The sequence below is a fragment of the Rhamphochromis sp. 'chilingali' genome, assembly GCF_963969265.1.
Source record: "Rhamphochromis sp. 'chilingali' genome assembly, chromosome: 9".
NCBI lineage: Eukaryota > Metazoa > Chordata > Actinopteri > Cichliformes > Cichlidae > Rhamphochromis > Rhamphochromis sp. 'chilingali'.
This window is the reverse complement of record NC_137936.1, coordinates 27,109,403-27,126,092: the sequence shown is the minus strand read 5'-3', so window position 1 is coordinate 27,126,092 and position 16,690 is coordinate 27,109,403. Positions and strand designations below refer to the sequence as shown.

General features: G+C 37.7%; 1 protein-coding gene across 1 annotated transcript; it reads right to left on the bottom strand.

The window, feature by feature from the left end:
* Nucleotides 1-2,397: 2,397 nt before the first annotated feature.
* On the bottom strand, nt 2,398-15,831 carry LOC308403058 (protein-glutamine gamma-glutamyltransferase E-like). Its single transcript, XM_080892298.1, has 15 exons — nt 15,772-15,831; nt 13,383-13,553; nt 10,572-10,826; nt 10,311-10,429; nt 9,761-9,889; nt 9,333-9,510; nt 7,834-7,969; nt 6,931-7,040; nt 6,520-6,635; nt 6,251-6,377; nt 5,294-5,595; nt 4,785-4,959; nt 4,516-4,679; nt 3,474-3,607; nt 2,398-2,546 (listed from the first exon to the last, which is right to left on the bottom strand). The coding sequence occupies exons 1-15, from the start codon at nt 15,794-15,796 to the stop codon at nt 2,399-2,401; spliced, it is 2,289 nt and encodes a 762-aa protein (XP_080748424.1). The 5' UTR covers nt 15,797-15,831; the 3' UTR covers nt 2,398.
* Nucleotides 15,832-16,690: the final 859 nt, after the last annotated feature.

Here is a 16,690-nt window from a genome sequence, read left to right as displayed (position 1 = left end):
ACGTTGTGTTCAAGTACTGTGGTCAGTGTAGGACTTTCACCTGCATGGCGCGCCCTCTGGTGACCATCTGATCAAAGTGTGTTCAGAGACCAGAAACCACAAATGACTCACTGGTTGAGTTTTCAGCAGTAATCGCCACAATAATTTTAACTTTATAAGATAATACATGCAGATTTTTTTATATATGCTTCAGCTTTTGATCGCGAAGCTATAATAAAGCGCAGCTCGTTTTACTTTCGTGGTGAAAAGTCCTTTGCACTATCCTTTCTGTATCTTGAACGCCTCATGAGATAGGGAGAAGCAGTTGTTAGGTTTCTATTTAGAGAGCAAATTGTGTTTCGACATAAATCTCGCGATGGTACATCGTGTCCTATTTAAATCTAAATGTATTTATTTATTTTTATTTTTGGAATCTAGTTTGACGAGTACAATTTAAATGTACAAACATGAGTTCCTATTAGAGTTAGAAACCTTGTAAACGGAGTTGAGAAAATATATGCAAAAGAAGTACTTATAGTCTGAGACTCAGGCAAAATGTAAAAAAGAATTTTAAAAAAATTGCTCAGTTTTGAATGTTTACAGTGTGCCTTTGATGTTTGGGCCGGTTGGGGTCTCTGTGTGCATGTTTTCTTTGTGCTCAGGATCTTGATCCTAATTCTAGCCAATATAGAAACCATCTAATAGATTACATCAGTCTCAAGACAGCCTCTGCCACCACATTAGATCAATCCCTCTGGGCTCCTTTGATCGGCTCCATCACCTAGCGGGGGTGGGGGGTCGTGGTTTGGTCCCGCTTTCGCCATTGTGGTTGATGTGGAGGTTGGGACGGGCTTAGGGCGTCTGGAGAATCCCTAGGGACGTTATCCCTGGAGGGCTTAACCCAGGGGTTGTAGTCATAACCTGGTTAGTGGCTCTGGTTGCTCTTAGAGGGTGTTCTAAGAGCGATCGTGGCTCAAGAGTTGTTGAGTTGTTGTACAAGTTCGCCTTGTAATCGGAAGGTTGCCGGTTCGAGCCCCAGCTCGGACAGTCTCAGTCGTTGTGTCCTTGGGCAAGACACTTCACCCGTTGCCTACTGGTGGTGGTCAGAGGGCCCGGTGGCGCCAGTGTCCTCTGTCAGTGCGCCCCAGGGTGGCTGTGGCTACAACATAGCTTGCCATCACCAGTGTGGCAGGCTTGGGGTTCGGGGGTGCTTCGCCTCCGTGCTAGGGCTCTGGCTGGGCCTTGGGTATAGAGTTTGTTTGGGGAGTGTGATTGTGTGTACAGTGTCCATGTATGTCTATCCTTACGTTGGGTTAGTGCTGAGTATTTGTATATGTGTGCATGAGGGTGGGAATGCATGTTTGTGTCTGTGCCTGTTTGTCCGTGTCTATATATGTCAGGTCGGGTCTTACACTCCACCTCTCTGGGAACTCCCAGGCCCTCCAAAGGCCTATATCCCCTGTGAGTGACAGTTGTAGTGTGTAAGAACACTCAGGTCTCTCTTGAAAAATACAAATTATTAGTATGACAGAAAGGCCAGAAGCATTATTAATAAAAACAAAAATGTTAACCATCTTCCAATAAACATTTTATTTGTATAGTCATAAAAAATGTACAAAATCTACAGTGCAAATAAAACACATGAGTATAGGCCAGTTTACTTCTCAACCACAGGGAGGCACTTTAACACCTTCTCATCAACAGGCCAGAGGAATTTATGCAAACACAAGGAAATCTTACTGTGTCGTACCATTCGTAAACACTATGAAGAGCTCCAGTTCATTTAGCAGATGCAAATCTGACAGGCAAGCGTTTGAAAATATTACTGTTCTGCTGTGATTGCCATGTGCTTGCTTGTAGCTTCCTTCAGGAGCAGGAATAAGCTTGCAGGAACACTAACCAATACATATTTTAAGAGTAGTTAATAAAGCTCAGAGTCTGAGATAAAACACACAGTGAGAATACAGGTGTCTGTTTTTCAGTTTGCTGTTTGTACAACAGGTTTAGCTACATTCTTAATAATATGTAAACATTCATTTTCACATGAGCATCAGCTGAGCGTTTGTACCTAAAGTGGCCGTAACAGCTTAAAATATGTAGTAGTGTCAGCTTTTGTGTCAGAATACATGGTGACAGTGAATGCGGCAGTTATATGAAACATCAGTGCAGCACTTTCTGTCCAGAAGCACAAACTTGTTTTTTCTTCTGAAAATCAGCGAATGAAAGAAAGGAAAAATACATAGAAAACTATTATCTCTTATCCCACAAAGGTTGCTTTTTAAAGCAACCTCAAAAGTTATATATATATATATATATATATATATATATATATATATATATATATATATATATATATATACACACAGAGTTGTGTAAAAATGAATGAATGAATGAAAAGCCTGAAATAAACTGGTAGGTTTTATGGTAGAACATCAAAAGTGCAGGTGCACTTGAGGTCTCTGAAGGAGGAGCAGTCAAAGTCAGCCATGAGAGTTTTCTTTCCGGTCTTCTTGGGAAAAAAGGGCAACTGGATACGTATCCTGTTGCTTGGCCTCAGATTTGGAAGTCTGTGGGAAACATAAGAGTAATACAGAACTGTTAAGGTTGATGTTTAGTTTGTGGATTTGACATAACATTTTATACACAGTAACAACTCGCTAGAAGCCTGTTGAAAAGACAACTTTGCCAGACATCCAAATAATGTTGAGATATGGTAAAATCTGAAAACTTCAGACTGCGGAAAAGACTTTTACAAAGAGATGACCCTCTTATCATTATTCCTTCAAGGGATTTTGCTGGGGCTACGTTCTTTAGAAAGTCCTGAGGCCTGTACTATGAAGCAGGATTTGGGCTTATTCAGGTAACGTCAGAGCTAACACTTGTTTTTCAGCGTTATAAAGGTGGTTTGCTTCTCACTGTTGTTTATAGTTATGTAACTTATGCTGCAGACCTAAACCGCTCCAGAGCAGGTTTTTATCAATATTAGAGAGACAAGCAACCCATTTGTACTTGTGAATTCAAATTTGGGTGGCTGTAGCTCAGGTGGTAGAGCAGGTCATCTACTGATCGGAAGGTTGGTGGTTCGATTCCCGGCTTCCCCTAGTCTGCATGCCAAATATCCTTGGGCAAGATACTAACCCGAAATTGCTCTCCGATGCATTCATCGGAGTATGAATGTGTGTGAATGTCAGTTGTGCTTGTGCGAATGGGTGAATGCACAAGTTGTGTAAAGCGCTTTGAGTCCTCAGAAGAGTGGAAAAGCGCTATATAAGAACCAGTCCATTTACCATTCTGTTTTTATATTTAATCTTCATGTTACTCTCAGACCCTTAAACACTTCCAGAGGCTGCAGGAGAAAGAATAAAAATTAAATTCTAGATTTTCCTGTCTTAATGATAGAGCATTGACCCATTCACTCACACAGTCAGTATTTTTACTGCCTTTCCCTCTTGGCTCAAAATAAATAATTAAGGTAGCAGATCTTTCACACATACATGCATGTTTCCTCCCCATCCACTAGACCACTTCCAGAGATAGTCAGAGTGCAGTCCGTCAGCATCTTGTTGATTGGGTTCATGAAAACTACTTCAGCAACTGTCCTTTGGTTCAGTCTCACTGGACCATTAACCTGAAAAACAAAAATCTCACTGTTTACTTATTAGTCAGTAAAACAATGTAAAAATCTTTGCATGTCCAGTTTTGATTCCAACCTGCTTGAAAATATAAACTACAAATTATACCTTCAGTTTATCCAGCCTCTTTTTTTACCATTAGCAATGCATGAAAAATAAACATGATAGCCCACATCATATAAAATTACAGATACAGGAGTCACATTTCAATCCTTAATGGACAAACACAAAATTTGGTATAGAGACCAAAGCTGCTGAAGATGAACTGTATAAATAGGAACTGACTCATCATCTATATAGGTCAGGCTCAGTTTGAGCTATACCAACTTATAGCTAGTTATTTTATTTATTTGTTTTGTGCTACTTTAGCAAGCTTTTATGCATCTAACGCACTTGTGAACAAAAACAACAACAAAAAAACAAAAAGAAACATGTCAGCTGAAGCATTATTTGCTCAAAGTCCTCCTTTGGCCAAGAACAGCCTGAATAGATGCTGGCATAGTTGCAGACTTTAGTTTTATATATATATATATATATATATATATATATATATATATACACATGCATACATATAGACACATATACATACATATATATACACACATATATATATATATATATATATATATATATATATATATATATATATATATATATATATATATATATATATATATATACCGTATATATATATATATATTAGAAATTATATTCTATATTTATTTAAAGGCATATAACATAGTTAAATATAATTATATTATAAGAGTATTTAGAGGAGTATGTATATATTAAGTATAATATATTATTTTATCAACAATCAACAGCAGTCAGCTAATGTGACAGTTACTTCGAACAAAGCAACATAATGATTAAGGAGACACAGAGATGGTAGTTTTTTACTCACTGTGATGGACATAGGAGGATTCAACAGAATGACATCATTCACTGCTAGGTATACATTTCCTGGCTCCAGCTTATCTGTGACTACAGCTGAAATCTTCATGCTGTCAGAGCCTACCATGTGTTTGTGGTACACCAAGAAGGGGACCAAGATAGGAATGGACAGATCTGGAGCAGACAGAGGGAGTGAGAGACAATTATAGTTGTTGCAGTCCCCCCACCAGGACAAATAAATAAAAACACTTGTGAGAAACTCCTCAGCAATTTACCCACCTTTCCCAGGCTGCAGTGTCTCTTCATTTGTCTCAGTCTGGATGTTTTCAAACGGTGAGCCATTGTATCTCATGGCCTGGACGCTGATATTGATGGACACAGGCCTGGCAGTGCGGCTCACACTGTTCAGCACCAGCTTCAGACTCACGTCCTGACCGTCCATTGGCTTGGATACCTGCAGCACCACAAATTCAATTCAATTTTATTTATACAGCGCCAAATCACAACAACAGTTGCCTCAATGCCTAAAGTACTGTTGGGATTTACGCAGGCGGCACAGTGAGGAGAAACTCAGATTTTTGACACTGACCCTGTTCGTATGTATTTCTGGGAGTTCTTATTTTTTTGTTAATAGAAAAAATGTTAACAGTGGAAAAAAGGTCACTGCTACATTCGTAAAAAGTAGACAGAAATTCACACAACAAAGATAAAGGTAAATACTAAAATATATTTAAGATCTACTTGAATAGCTCTAAAAATAAAAACATATATAAGGAACTGAGATGTACCTCTTCAATTCGCATGGATATTTGTGGAAGTGGAAGGATGCTGTCATTTGTATTATTTGTAGTCTCTGTGTTGTTCCCTCCCCTCCCTCCATTCCCAGTTCCATTTGTTGTTCCTCCATTCCCAGTTCCATTTGTTGTTCCTCCATTCCCAGTTCCATTTGTTGTTCCTCCAATCCCAGTTCCACTTGTTGTTCCTCCATTCTGGATTGGATTATTTGTCCCTCTATTGTTCTTTTCCTCTTCATCTCTGGAGTAATCTCTGGTGAGGGCATATCTAAATACAGTTCTCTCCTCATTAGACCCTGTAAGAGTGGAAAGTTTTAGAGTGAGAGTGAAAATTAATTTTGTTAAAGAATTTCTACTATGTCTTGACCAAAAGGTTTTATTTAACCTTCTTATTAGTATCAGAAAACAGAGAACACAGTCACCAAACCCATTTTTATTTGTAATCTCTTTGCAGATCGCTAGTGAACCGTTAAAACAAGGTTTATATAGTATTTTTTTTAACCGAATACTATCTGTCATTCAAAGAACCAAAGACAGCCTAACTTAGCACAATGGACTGTATATAAAAAGGCGGATGCAACATCCTGTTCTGTTCATGAATTTTAATTTTTGTTGCCATGATGCCAGGTCTCTCTTGGAAATTAGATTTTTAATCTCAATGAGATTTTTTACCTGGATAAATAAAGGACATTTTTTTTTTTTTTACACTACCACTCTGTTGATCTGTGACCTTAATTAACATTTTGGTCTCACATGCTCATTTCAGGATTTATGTGACACATCAAAATGCTCATTTTATAAATAGGGGTGGTATAACAGTGGTAACTTCTGACTGACAAATCATTACCAGTGTCATGTCCCTTGTGAGATCTACTTTCATAATATCAGGATGGTAAAGAACAAAATTCTCCATTTAAGTCTTCAAGAAACACGTCTTTTAGGTGAACCCACCTTCCTTGTACTTGTAGCTGTCTGTGATGTCCAGCCTTGTGTTGGAGCCAACAGCCTTGGTGGAGATATTCTGTCCGATTCTCTTGGTGTCAGAGAAAATATTCACCATTGTGCCATCAGCTTTACACTGCCAGGACACAAAGAAAGAAACACGATAGAAACCAAAATTTGAAATAATAAATATTGCTATTATACTAAAGGCTGCTCCTCTTTTGGTGCTGCTAACTATGTTATTTGTGGATTTATATAGTACAGCTCTGTTCACTAACCAGCCAGTCAATGCAGTCAGCATTGACCATAGCATAAACAAATGGGGCATCATATTTTAGATCGATTTCTCCATTCAGGATGGCTTTGACTGAGGCTGGACCGCAGCAGTATGCACCTGCAAAAGGACAAGCAAGAAAAGCCATCAGATGAACATTAAATAAAGAAACATGCTTTACTAATACAGAGTAGTTTTTATTCTAACTTCATGGCACTAAATATGGAACTTTCTAACCATGGAGCTGCCATCACTAACAGCACTAGATGAAAAGAAATCACACAATCGAATATCACATTCAAAAACAATACTTAAAAATTGTTGGTATATTTACTGGCAAAAAATGAATAGTTAAAGTAGGAAAAGAAAAGTCATTAGACAAAGGAAGAAAATCTGAGGAGACAAGAGTTCATACCATCGCTCTTCTCCTGTGGCGTTGGATCCAGAACTTGCCAGCCGTCATATTTACCATCTTTTCCCAGGTCAGTTCGCCTCATCCAGCACTCTAACCAGACATGATAGTTCCTGAAACATAAACATGACACAAAATTCTGATGTTGGAGTCAGTGGAAACACAACAGTGGCTTTAAAAACTCGAGAACATGGCAAAGAAGGCTGGGTGATTCACTTCAATTCAATTGAATTTTATTTATATAGCACCAAATCACAACAACAGTTGAATCAAGGAACTTTATATTGTAAGGTAAACACCCAACCCTACCCTAAGCTTGAGAAATGGCACCATAAATCACACTAAGGACATTCTTTCTATTGACAGATTAAAAGCTTTCAGACAAAGTCACCACTCCCAAAGCACACAAGACATACTTTGTAAAACCACAGTGAAGATTAAAAGCCTTTTAGACTTTTGGACACAATTTCATTTGTCCTCTTTTATGCAGTCTGACATATCAAGAACAAGATGGTGGTTGAGTACTAATAAAACAGAAAAAAACAGCAAAACCTTTTGAAAGTCAACCATGTAGCTCTATAGCGTTTCTGGTGTTTGTTTTTCCAAAACCACTGAAAATTGGATAAATTATAGTTTGTTGTATATAGTGCCTCTCTGTTTTTTAAATTAACCTTATTTAGTTCTGTGAGAAATTAAGACTGTACAATGCTCAGGGAAACTCTCTCTCTCCCTCTGTGTGTGTGTGTGTGTGTGTGTGTGTGTGTGTGTGTGTGTGTGTGTGTGTGTGTGTGTGTGTGTGTGTGTACAAAGGAACTGTTCAACTCTTTACCACAGAATTTAGTTCTGATCTGTATCTCTCTCTGTTTGCTTTCTCAATATAAGCCATATGAGCTTGTGTCATCTTACCAGACACTGTCCTTGGTCTCTTTCTCTCTCACTCCATAGTCAGCATGGTACACATCAATGATCAGATTCTTGTTGCTGTCGTGAGCTGACTGGTAGTTGGTGACCACACGGCATGGGATGCCCAGCAGACGCATTACTGGAAATACAAACATTAAAAAAACAGATTTTTTAAAAATGTGATATTTGTCAAATTGTACATTAGTTTAGCATCTTATTGTTAAATGTTGTTGCACTGGCCTAGTGATGGAAAGTTATAAGGAAAAGACAAATCAGTAAACCACTAAAGCTATGGCTCACCAGACTTTTAGTGTAATCCTATATTAACACTAGAAAATTGGCAATTGTAAACAAACTTGAGACTTTGGTACATATACCTTGCTAGGACCCTTTTGCCTCCACAATTGCCTTTATTCTTCATACATATATTCAACAAAATGACAGAGACATTCCTCAGAAATTCAGAACTGTTCTAATCCACTGTGGTCATATAGCAAGGGACATGGTCAGTGGCTACCCTCAGGTAGGCTGTGGCATTTAAATGATGCTCAGTTGGTAAATTGGACAAAGTCTGCAAAGAAAATATCCCAGACACCATCGCTCCACAAGTACCAGGCAGAACCGTTGATACAAACGAGGACAGATGTCATATCGCATGTGTTTCAGGTTTAATTAATATTCCTTGATTTATTGTTGCTCATGGGTCTAGTTCTCTTTATGGTTTTCTGCTTATGTTATACTTATAGTTTCTACACTTTAGGTCTCTGCATAGTTGTATTGTAGTGAGTGGTTATTTGAGTTATTTTTTCCCTGTTATTAGCTTGAAGCCATTATCCTCTGACGGCTATCAACAACAAGGCATTTTCACCCAGAGAACTGCTGCTTATTGAGTTTCTCTTTTAAGGACTTTAAACCTTAGAAATGTTTGTGAAAAAACATTCCAGTAGATCAGCAGTTTTTGAAATACTCAGACCAGCCGACTGGTAGGATCAACCACGTAACATTTAAAGTCACTTAAATGTGAAGGTTCTCAGTCATCCAGGTGATACAACCTTTCTCCCCAATTCTGATGCAGTTTGAGCTTTAGCAGGTCTTCCTTACCATGTCCATCCAGCCATCCTTTCTCCTTTGCTTATCTGATTCAGGGTCGCAGGGGGGCTGGAGCCTACCCCACCTGCCATAGAGTGAGAGGCAGGGTACACCCTGTGAAGGTTGCCAGTCTATCGCAGAGCACCTTCGCCATGTCTATAGGCCATTAAGTTTTTGAGTTGTTGCCCTGTGATTGGCTGATTAAATATTTGGATGAATAAAAAGGTATACCCAGCAAAGTTGATAATGTATGTAAACTAAAGCACCTGCAATATAAGGCAGCTTATTTCTTATTTCTCATTTCACTTGCCTAAACACATACTGTATATATAACAGATATTTAGGTATGTATTCATATTACCCACCTAAATAGATACTGTATGTAAGTGAGGACTTGCAGAGTTAGCCAGTACCTGAACACATCACTCCTGCAAATACCCAGCACTGTCCATATTTGACTGGGTGGCAGCCGATGTTATACCAACGCTTGAGGATAGGATAGCTGCCAGACCAGTGAGAGGGTATAGTTCCACCCCAGAATGGAGCTGACCACCGTCCCTCCAGGACACCACAGTCATCCATACTGTTGATCTGGAGCAAAACAGGAAAACAAAGGTGAGTGAGTGAGCTTTGGCTCCCCTCAAAATTACTATAAAGCATTAATTAACAAAAGGTTTTGTTAATTAATGCTTTATAGTAATGCTTTATAATTAATGTGTTATTTTGTTTATGATGCCTTTTAAACGTTATGTAAAATGCTTTAAATTACCTTCTTGGTGAAACTTGCAGTTCAAATACAGTACATCTGTCCAAAACACATGTATATACATAAATATCCTACCATGGCGCTGACCACACGGCTGACGTAGATGGGGTTACAGCGAGCAGAAACGTCATTAGCTGCATTTGCCAGGTGTTTGGGGTTGACATCCAACATCTTAAGACAAATCTTCATCATGTCCTCTTCAAACTAGACAGGAAGAGAGCAGCTTATCTTAAACTACAGTGCTGTAGGTTATTCGTACTTAATGGCAGAGTCAAAAATAATCGAAGCATTTACATTAACTAATTAATTCTAAAGTAAAATATTAACTTGAAGCAGCTAATATCTAAAAATGTCACTAGTCTATACTTCATAATAGCATGTTAATAATGACCTACAGTAGTCTCACACCATATAAATATATGTCTCTCCGATTAAGGAGTTACACCTACAAGCCATTAACAGTGACCATCTTTTTTGCGCCTCTACCATACTGAACAATAGAACTCTTAGAATAAAAGACTGATTGGTAAAAACATGATTAATGTGGTACTTTTCGGTGTCGATTTATCAAACCTAGAATCACAAATCTACTAAGCCTACACAGTGTGTGTGTGTGTGTTTGTACCTGCCCAAAGTCCCAGTTAATAGATGTGATGTAGTTCCCACTTCCTTTGTAGATTATACCACGTTCATTCATCACAAACTCCTGTCTCTCTTTCTCATCCTGCATAAACACTGAATCATCTACAGAGGCGGGAATAGGGATAACCACATGAGACAGACGGATTAATGGATGGATAATAGTGGTTTTAAGCAAAACAACAGCAACAGATGAACAGTGGTGGAGAGCCTGGAAAACAGGTCGGCAGATAGAAAGATAACTTACCAGAACACCAGGGATTGAAGAGCACAACCAGTTCTGCCAACAACGTTTCCTCATCCCTATGTCTGGCGGTTAAGTTGTACTTTCCGATTGGAGTGTCAGCTGGGGGGGTAATGGTCAAATTCAAGGAGCCTGTTGGTGGGTTGGATCCCTTCTCTAGCTCCACTTTCCACACTGCCTTTGCTGATGGCGAACGCTGGATTCTGTCTGGCATACCAAAGCATGACTTTGTTCCCAGGTCCTCAGATGGATTTTCTCCTGTAGAGAGGATTCACAGAGATCATAGATGTGACAATACAGTACCAACAATACAATACTCTGTAACTACAGACATGAAAGACAGACATCATTAACCAGTGTGAGTTACACCTGAATCATTTCCAGTAGTCAACACAGGGCAAATGACAAAATTTTACTGCATGAAAATGTTCCCAAACACACTGTCAATGCAGAAAAAGTATATCTTCATAGAAAAACACATAATAGAACAAAATTAATAGACTGTCCCATTTTGATGGAGAATAGAATAAATGACAGCCAACGTTTAAAAAACAATCATTGAAAGCTACTTAAAACTACAAGAAGGCTTGCCTAATAGAGTTCAGGCTGCATCGAGGAACAGAGGTGGCCATACCGAATACTGATTTTCAAACTCAGAATTGTAAAAATTTTCATTTCATTGCTGTATTTCCCAGGAGTGGCTCAAGACTTTTTCACAGTACCCAATGCTCATTTTGAAATTGATTGCAACAGAAGGCTGAAAGATAGTTTAAGAGACAAACAGTGGTCATATCCAACTGTGCTAACTGGCAAAACACCTTTAAGTAAAGCTTAGTTTATTTATAAAAAGAGCCTTTCACTTATGTGTCATGTCTGGCTTTTTCCTCACCCTTTCAATTTTTGCCACACCCTCATGGGTTTCACCTGATATTATTTCTCCTGATTGCCCAATTAGTTTTTTTTTTTTTTTTAATTCCATCAGCTCATTAGTAAAACCTGCTTTTTGTTGGGAATACCTGATTCTGGTTCCTGTGTTTGGGTCCTCTTTTTAAACTACACTTAACCACATGTAGCTGTTATTTATTATTTAAATTTATATTTTGTATTGATTTTCACAAAATTCTTCATATGTATCCATACAGATCTTTCAAAAATGTTAATGTCAATAATAAAAATAACAGCAACAAAAAAAACAGAGAAAACAAAAGTAAGCAAACATGAACAAACTCCTGTTGATACATGGAAATCAATATTCAAACATCTCTTTTATTTACTATAAAGTGTCACAACTGCAAACTAAATATTTAAATTTAAAAAATATAAATTCAAATTATATAAACCAAACATGCACAGTTTGCAGCTATCAATTCCTCAGACTGACTTTCTCCTGGATCAAAACCTTTCCAGAGCTCAAAAAGGGTGCCTTCAATGGGCTTGGAGGTTTTTGCTTTGAGTCCCAACTAGGGCTGTCAGCGTTAATCGCGTTAAAATGATGTTAACGCCAAATCCACATTAACACAGCATATCCCCATTAACGAGTTAACGCGGATCACCCTTTGTATAGGGCTGCCAGTGTTGGGAAGGTTACTTTTAAAATGTATTCCACTACAGATTACAGAATACATGCCCCAAAATGTATTTTGTAACGTATTCCATTACATTACTCAATGAGAGTATCGTATTCTAAATACTTTGGATTTCTTAATATATTATCATGCTTTTTACAACTACATGAATGTACTATTGCTGTGTGATTTATTACTATTACTGAAGGTTACTCGCCATACCAATACCAACTAGATTTTTAAATCTTAATATAAAATGAGTAACAGTAGGGTGGACATTAGGTAAGGTTGCGCTTTTTGCAACGATCTCGTATAGAAAACTGTTTTTCGTGTATATAAAACAGGTCCTCTGGCTAATACGTCAGGTTCCGTGTCGAGTTCATAGCCGAAAACTAGCTTTACTTTGTTGTCTGGGTCGACTTTGCTAGCGAGAGACAGAGAGAGGCGTTGAAAGGCTGCTCCAACGGAACTTGCTGTTTCGGAGGAAAACACGAACACAGTGTAGAATAGAGTCTTAATAGCTTACTTACAACTGGCTAATACTGCCCATGAAGCTACATTGTTTAGGCCTATGCCTGTAACACTGTGCCTATTGCCTTCATATTAAATAATTTTTGAACAATAATTCAAAAAAATATTTCATCACATCATTATAGCAAGTAGAGTTGACATGGGCCGCGAGATTGAGACACAGACATTAGAGCCTTTTAATGCGTGTTTTGTTTGGGTTTCCACTGGCGTGGAATTACCAAGGACAGAGAGGGCATAGCCTAACATATGAAACAGGAAAAGACCGCCGTGTAATCCATTTATTTCAACAGAGTAACACCACCTTTTTAAACTGTAACTGTAACAGAATACAGTTACTCATATTTTGTATTTTAAATACGCAACGTTTGTACATGTATTCCATTACTCGCCAACACTGCGCTAATACGTTAATCAAGCTACCGCACTAACCCGTTGACGCAGTCCAGCCCAACACAAAGGGTGATCCGCATTAACCCGTTAACGGAGATATGCCGAGTTAACGTGGTGTTGGCGTTAATTAACGGTGATTAACGGTGACAGCCCTAGTCAACAGCTTTGGGTCAGTAAATGTTTGTTCAGCGCCCATCAAACAGCATCTTCTGTACACTTTGGACATATTTTTTATTATAAGGATTTAACTTGGGAGGGTTTACATACAATATGTTTGCATTTTTTACAAAAAAACAAACAAAAAAACATTATTTAATGGTGGACCAACCTGTTACTGCTGTAAAGGTGAGCGGGTAAAGATTGGGGTTGAACGGCTGTGTCAGTTCAACTTTCACGGTGAACCGCTGGCCTCGCCTCACAATCAGCTGATCCTTTGAGATTTTTTTGGTGCCATGTTCTGTGTTGTTTGTCTCACAGTTGAGATTCACTCCTTTAAAAACTGCAAGAAATGTAAAATAAAATATAGAAATGTTAACTGTGAACAAAAATATCTGAAAGTCAGGTCACAAAGTGAAGTCTTTATTTTAATAAACTTATTTTTAATGGCATGACACTTTAAAAAACAAACAAACAAAAAAGAAAAGAAAAAGACCAATATCTGTCGTCTCCTGATACATTTTAACTTGGTTTCCTGGAAAGATTTGCAACTGAAGGATGCAAAAGGCTTTAAGCTTGCTACACCGATACCTTCTCCATGCTAAAATAGATGAAGATTTTAGTGACCTCGATTCACCTCAAAAAACTGCCTCAGCTTGTCAAAAGTCTCAATTCTATTTAGCAATTTGGTGACAGGAACCCAGGGCACGGCAGGGTGGAGATAAAACTATTTAAACACTGTCATGAGAGTCATCCAAACGTCACAAAGTTGAAGTTACATGTCAGGAAAAATATGCATGGATTGGGCATGCCTCAACAGGGCAGAATCAGTGATGAACACAATGCTCGTGTCTCGACCAAACCCCAACAGCATGGTAATAAAAACAAAACAAAACACAAACCTCACATTTAAGGCCTACGGGTATGTTCAGGAGAACAGGTGAATCCATAGAAAAGCACTGCACTGACAAGTAACATGGAAAACTGAGACACAATTCATAAAAACACTTAAGCACAAAATAGTGAGGTTTGGAGAGACTATCTTAACACTTTGTCTTTTTCTATATTGATATGAGAAGTACTTTTCACAGTCAAACTTTTAATTTTAATGTTAGGAAACAAGATTGAACAGGTTCTCAGTGTGTTTGAAATGAAAAGTGAATTTATAACTTTTTGTTAGGAGAGATGAAGTTTTTTAGATTTCGTGGTGGGTGAGTTTGGTTTGGGTGTGTGTGAGGGAGGGAAAAATGCACACACCTGCTTTCATATTGTAGTTAACTGTCTACATTTTGTCACTATTACTCACATTTTTAACAAGGGTGTACAGTAAGAAAAAACCCCCAAAACTATAAACTTTCTTTAGATTTATTAAACTTATAAATCTATAGCATGTAGAGTTCTCCCCTTGGGTAGATAAATTTATACACATTTTTTTTTACTAAACATACATGAAGGTTGGCCTGAAATACACACTGAAACACCTGAGAGAGGGAATGCATTTAAGGGACCTCTCCTTAATATCTATAGAAAGTTTTGGCTGTCTGTGACATTAAAGTCAGTCTGTGAACGCTTTCTAAATATTTTCACATACATTTTTTTTGCAGTGCCTACAAGTTTGCATAAGTTCATATTTATATTTCTAACACAGTCTCATTGATATCTTAAAATTTTAGATCTTTAATTCAGTTTCCAGAGCTGCTAAATGTTACTTTGTTCCTTCTAGAATCTCAGTTGCCTTAAATCTGTCTGCACTGCACAATTGAAACCCACAAAGACGATGTGTTTATCTTTTGATAGTTCTAAAACAATCTGATGGAGGGTGTCACATATTGGAGGTGGTCCTGGATGGGAGGCAAAACATCACGCGCACTAATATTTTGATATTTATGATTATTTATAGATGCCTTCCGAATAAAATAAAACAAACATAACCACAACAATCTAATACATGATTCAAAAACAACTGTTCTTACGTCGATGTAATGGGCACTTGGGTACGAAACTCAAACTGATTATGGGGGCATCGATCAAATTTAGAAGGTGTTCCAGATTTCCTGAACTAAATTTTCTGCCAAACTGGCCTGAATCTGAAACTTTGGATTAACTTCAACTTGCAAAACATATATTTGAATTTCCAGGTTGACACATGATGACCACAGGCATGTTGTCGTGTATGTAAAGAGAATAAACTGCAAAAATCCTGTTTAATGTGTCAATGTGAGCTTTTCACACAACGTTCTCTGGCATGTACTTTCTGAAGACTGTTGTTGTAAGGCATTCATTTCTATTTGCCAGCACCTGCAAGTAAGATTTCTAGAAACTGGGAGAACTGAGGTCATGCAAACTAAGTGTATAACACGATTTTATTTTAACTCTATAAAAACTTTGAAATAGGTGCAAACTTTTCTAAAACTCTTGTCAAATGCAATCCTGCTTTTGACAAGACTATTTAACTGTTATTATTTAAATTAAACAATTTAATTTAAATCAGAATACATTAAGCCCTTAAAGATATGATGATAAACTTCAGTTAATATATGTCTAAAAGTTAATGTACTTACTTGACTGTTTGGTCTCCGATGTCATCTTTCTAGACTTTCCACAGCAGTTCAGGTACAATGAGAAGCTCTCTGGCTGGGACTCAGCACCACACTGACAGGTGGTTGAGCCCTGATTTATTTTAAACCAGCTGTCACACCCAGCCCCAGGTCACCCAGTTTACATTACACAAACTAGATGAACCATTTCCTCCCTGTTCAAAAAGCCACCCACACAAACACACACATAGGATAATATGATGCTGCAGTGCATTACATTCTTTCCTTTGAATTATTAGCGCGTTTCTGAATATCCTAAGTGTATTTTATAGTGCTATCTAATTTGTGTAAATAATAAGTCTGGATAAGGCAACATGCTGATCCAGGTTTTTTTTCGCTAGTTCCATCTCTAATTAAATACAACAGATTGTTCATTTTCTAAATGATGATTCTAATTAGAGTCTAAAAGGAGTATGAATTTTAGTGATATGCAACTGAGAGATTGGTTATTAAGCCTAGTTTCAGAAAGCTAAGATAACTGTGTTTTTCTGGACAAGGCTTCAAAATTGGGACTTCATAAAATCAGGTGACATGACAGTGGCATTAATTTGACTAATGGCTGTTCTTTTTTTTATTTTAATTTTTTTTAAATTTATTTTATTTTCACTTACTGAATATGGGACAGACTTGACTGGGGGAAAGAAGGGGAGAAAGAAAGAGGGAAAGAGAAACAGCTGAGAAGAGGGACGGGGGAGAAGGGCAAAAAACAAAAACCAACAGAATGGGCAGCAAAAAAAAAAAAAAAAAAGCATATATCAATCACCTGGGTCACCTGCTGAGAAAGAAAAAAGAAAACAAGCAGAAGAGAACAAGAGTAATAGAATAAACAACATCACAATGATATATGGGAATATGACAGTAAATACTAAATGTTAAACATTAT

Coding starts and splice junctions, on each gene's coding strand:
- LOC308403058 (XM_080892298.1), bottom strand. CDS start 15,796: ATGACATCGGAGACCAAACAGTCAA. Junction 6,378..6,519: donor CTGACTGCATTGACTGGCTG/GTTAGTGAACAG, acceptor GTGTCCTGGCAG/TGTAAAGCTGATGGCACAAT. Junction 5,596..6,250: donor CAGCTACAAGTACAAGGAAG/GTGGGTTCACCT, acceptor CCACTCTTACAG/GGTCTAATGAGGAGAGAACT.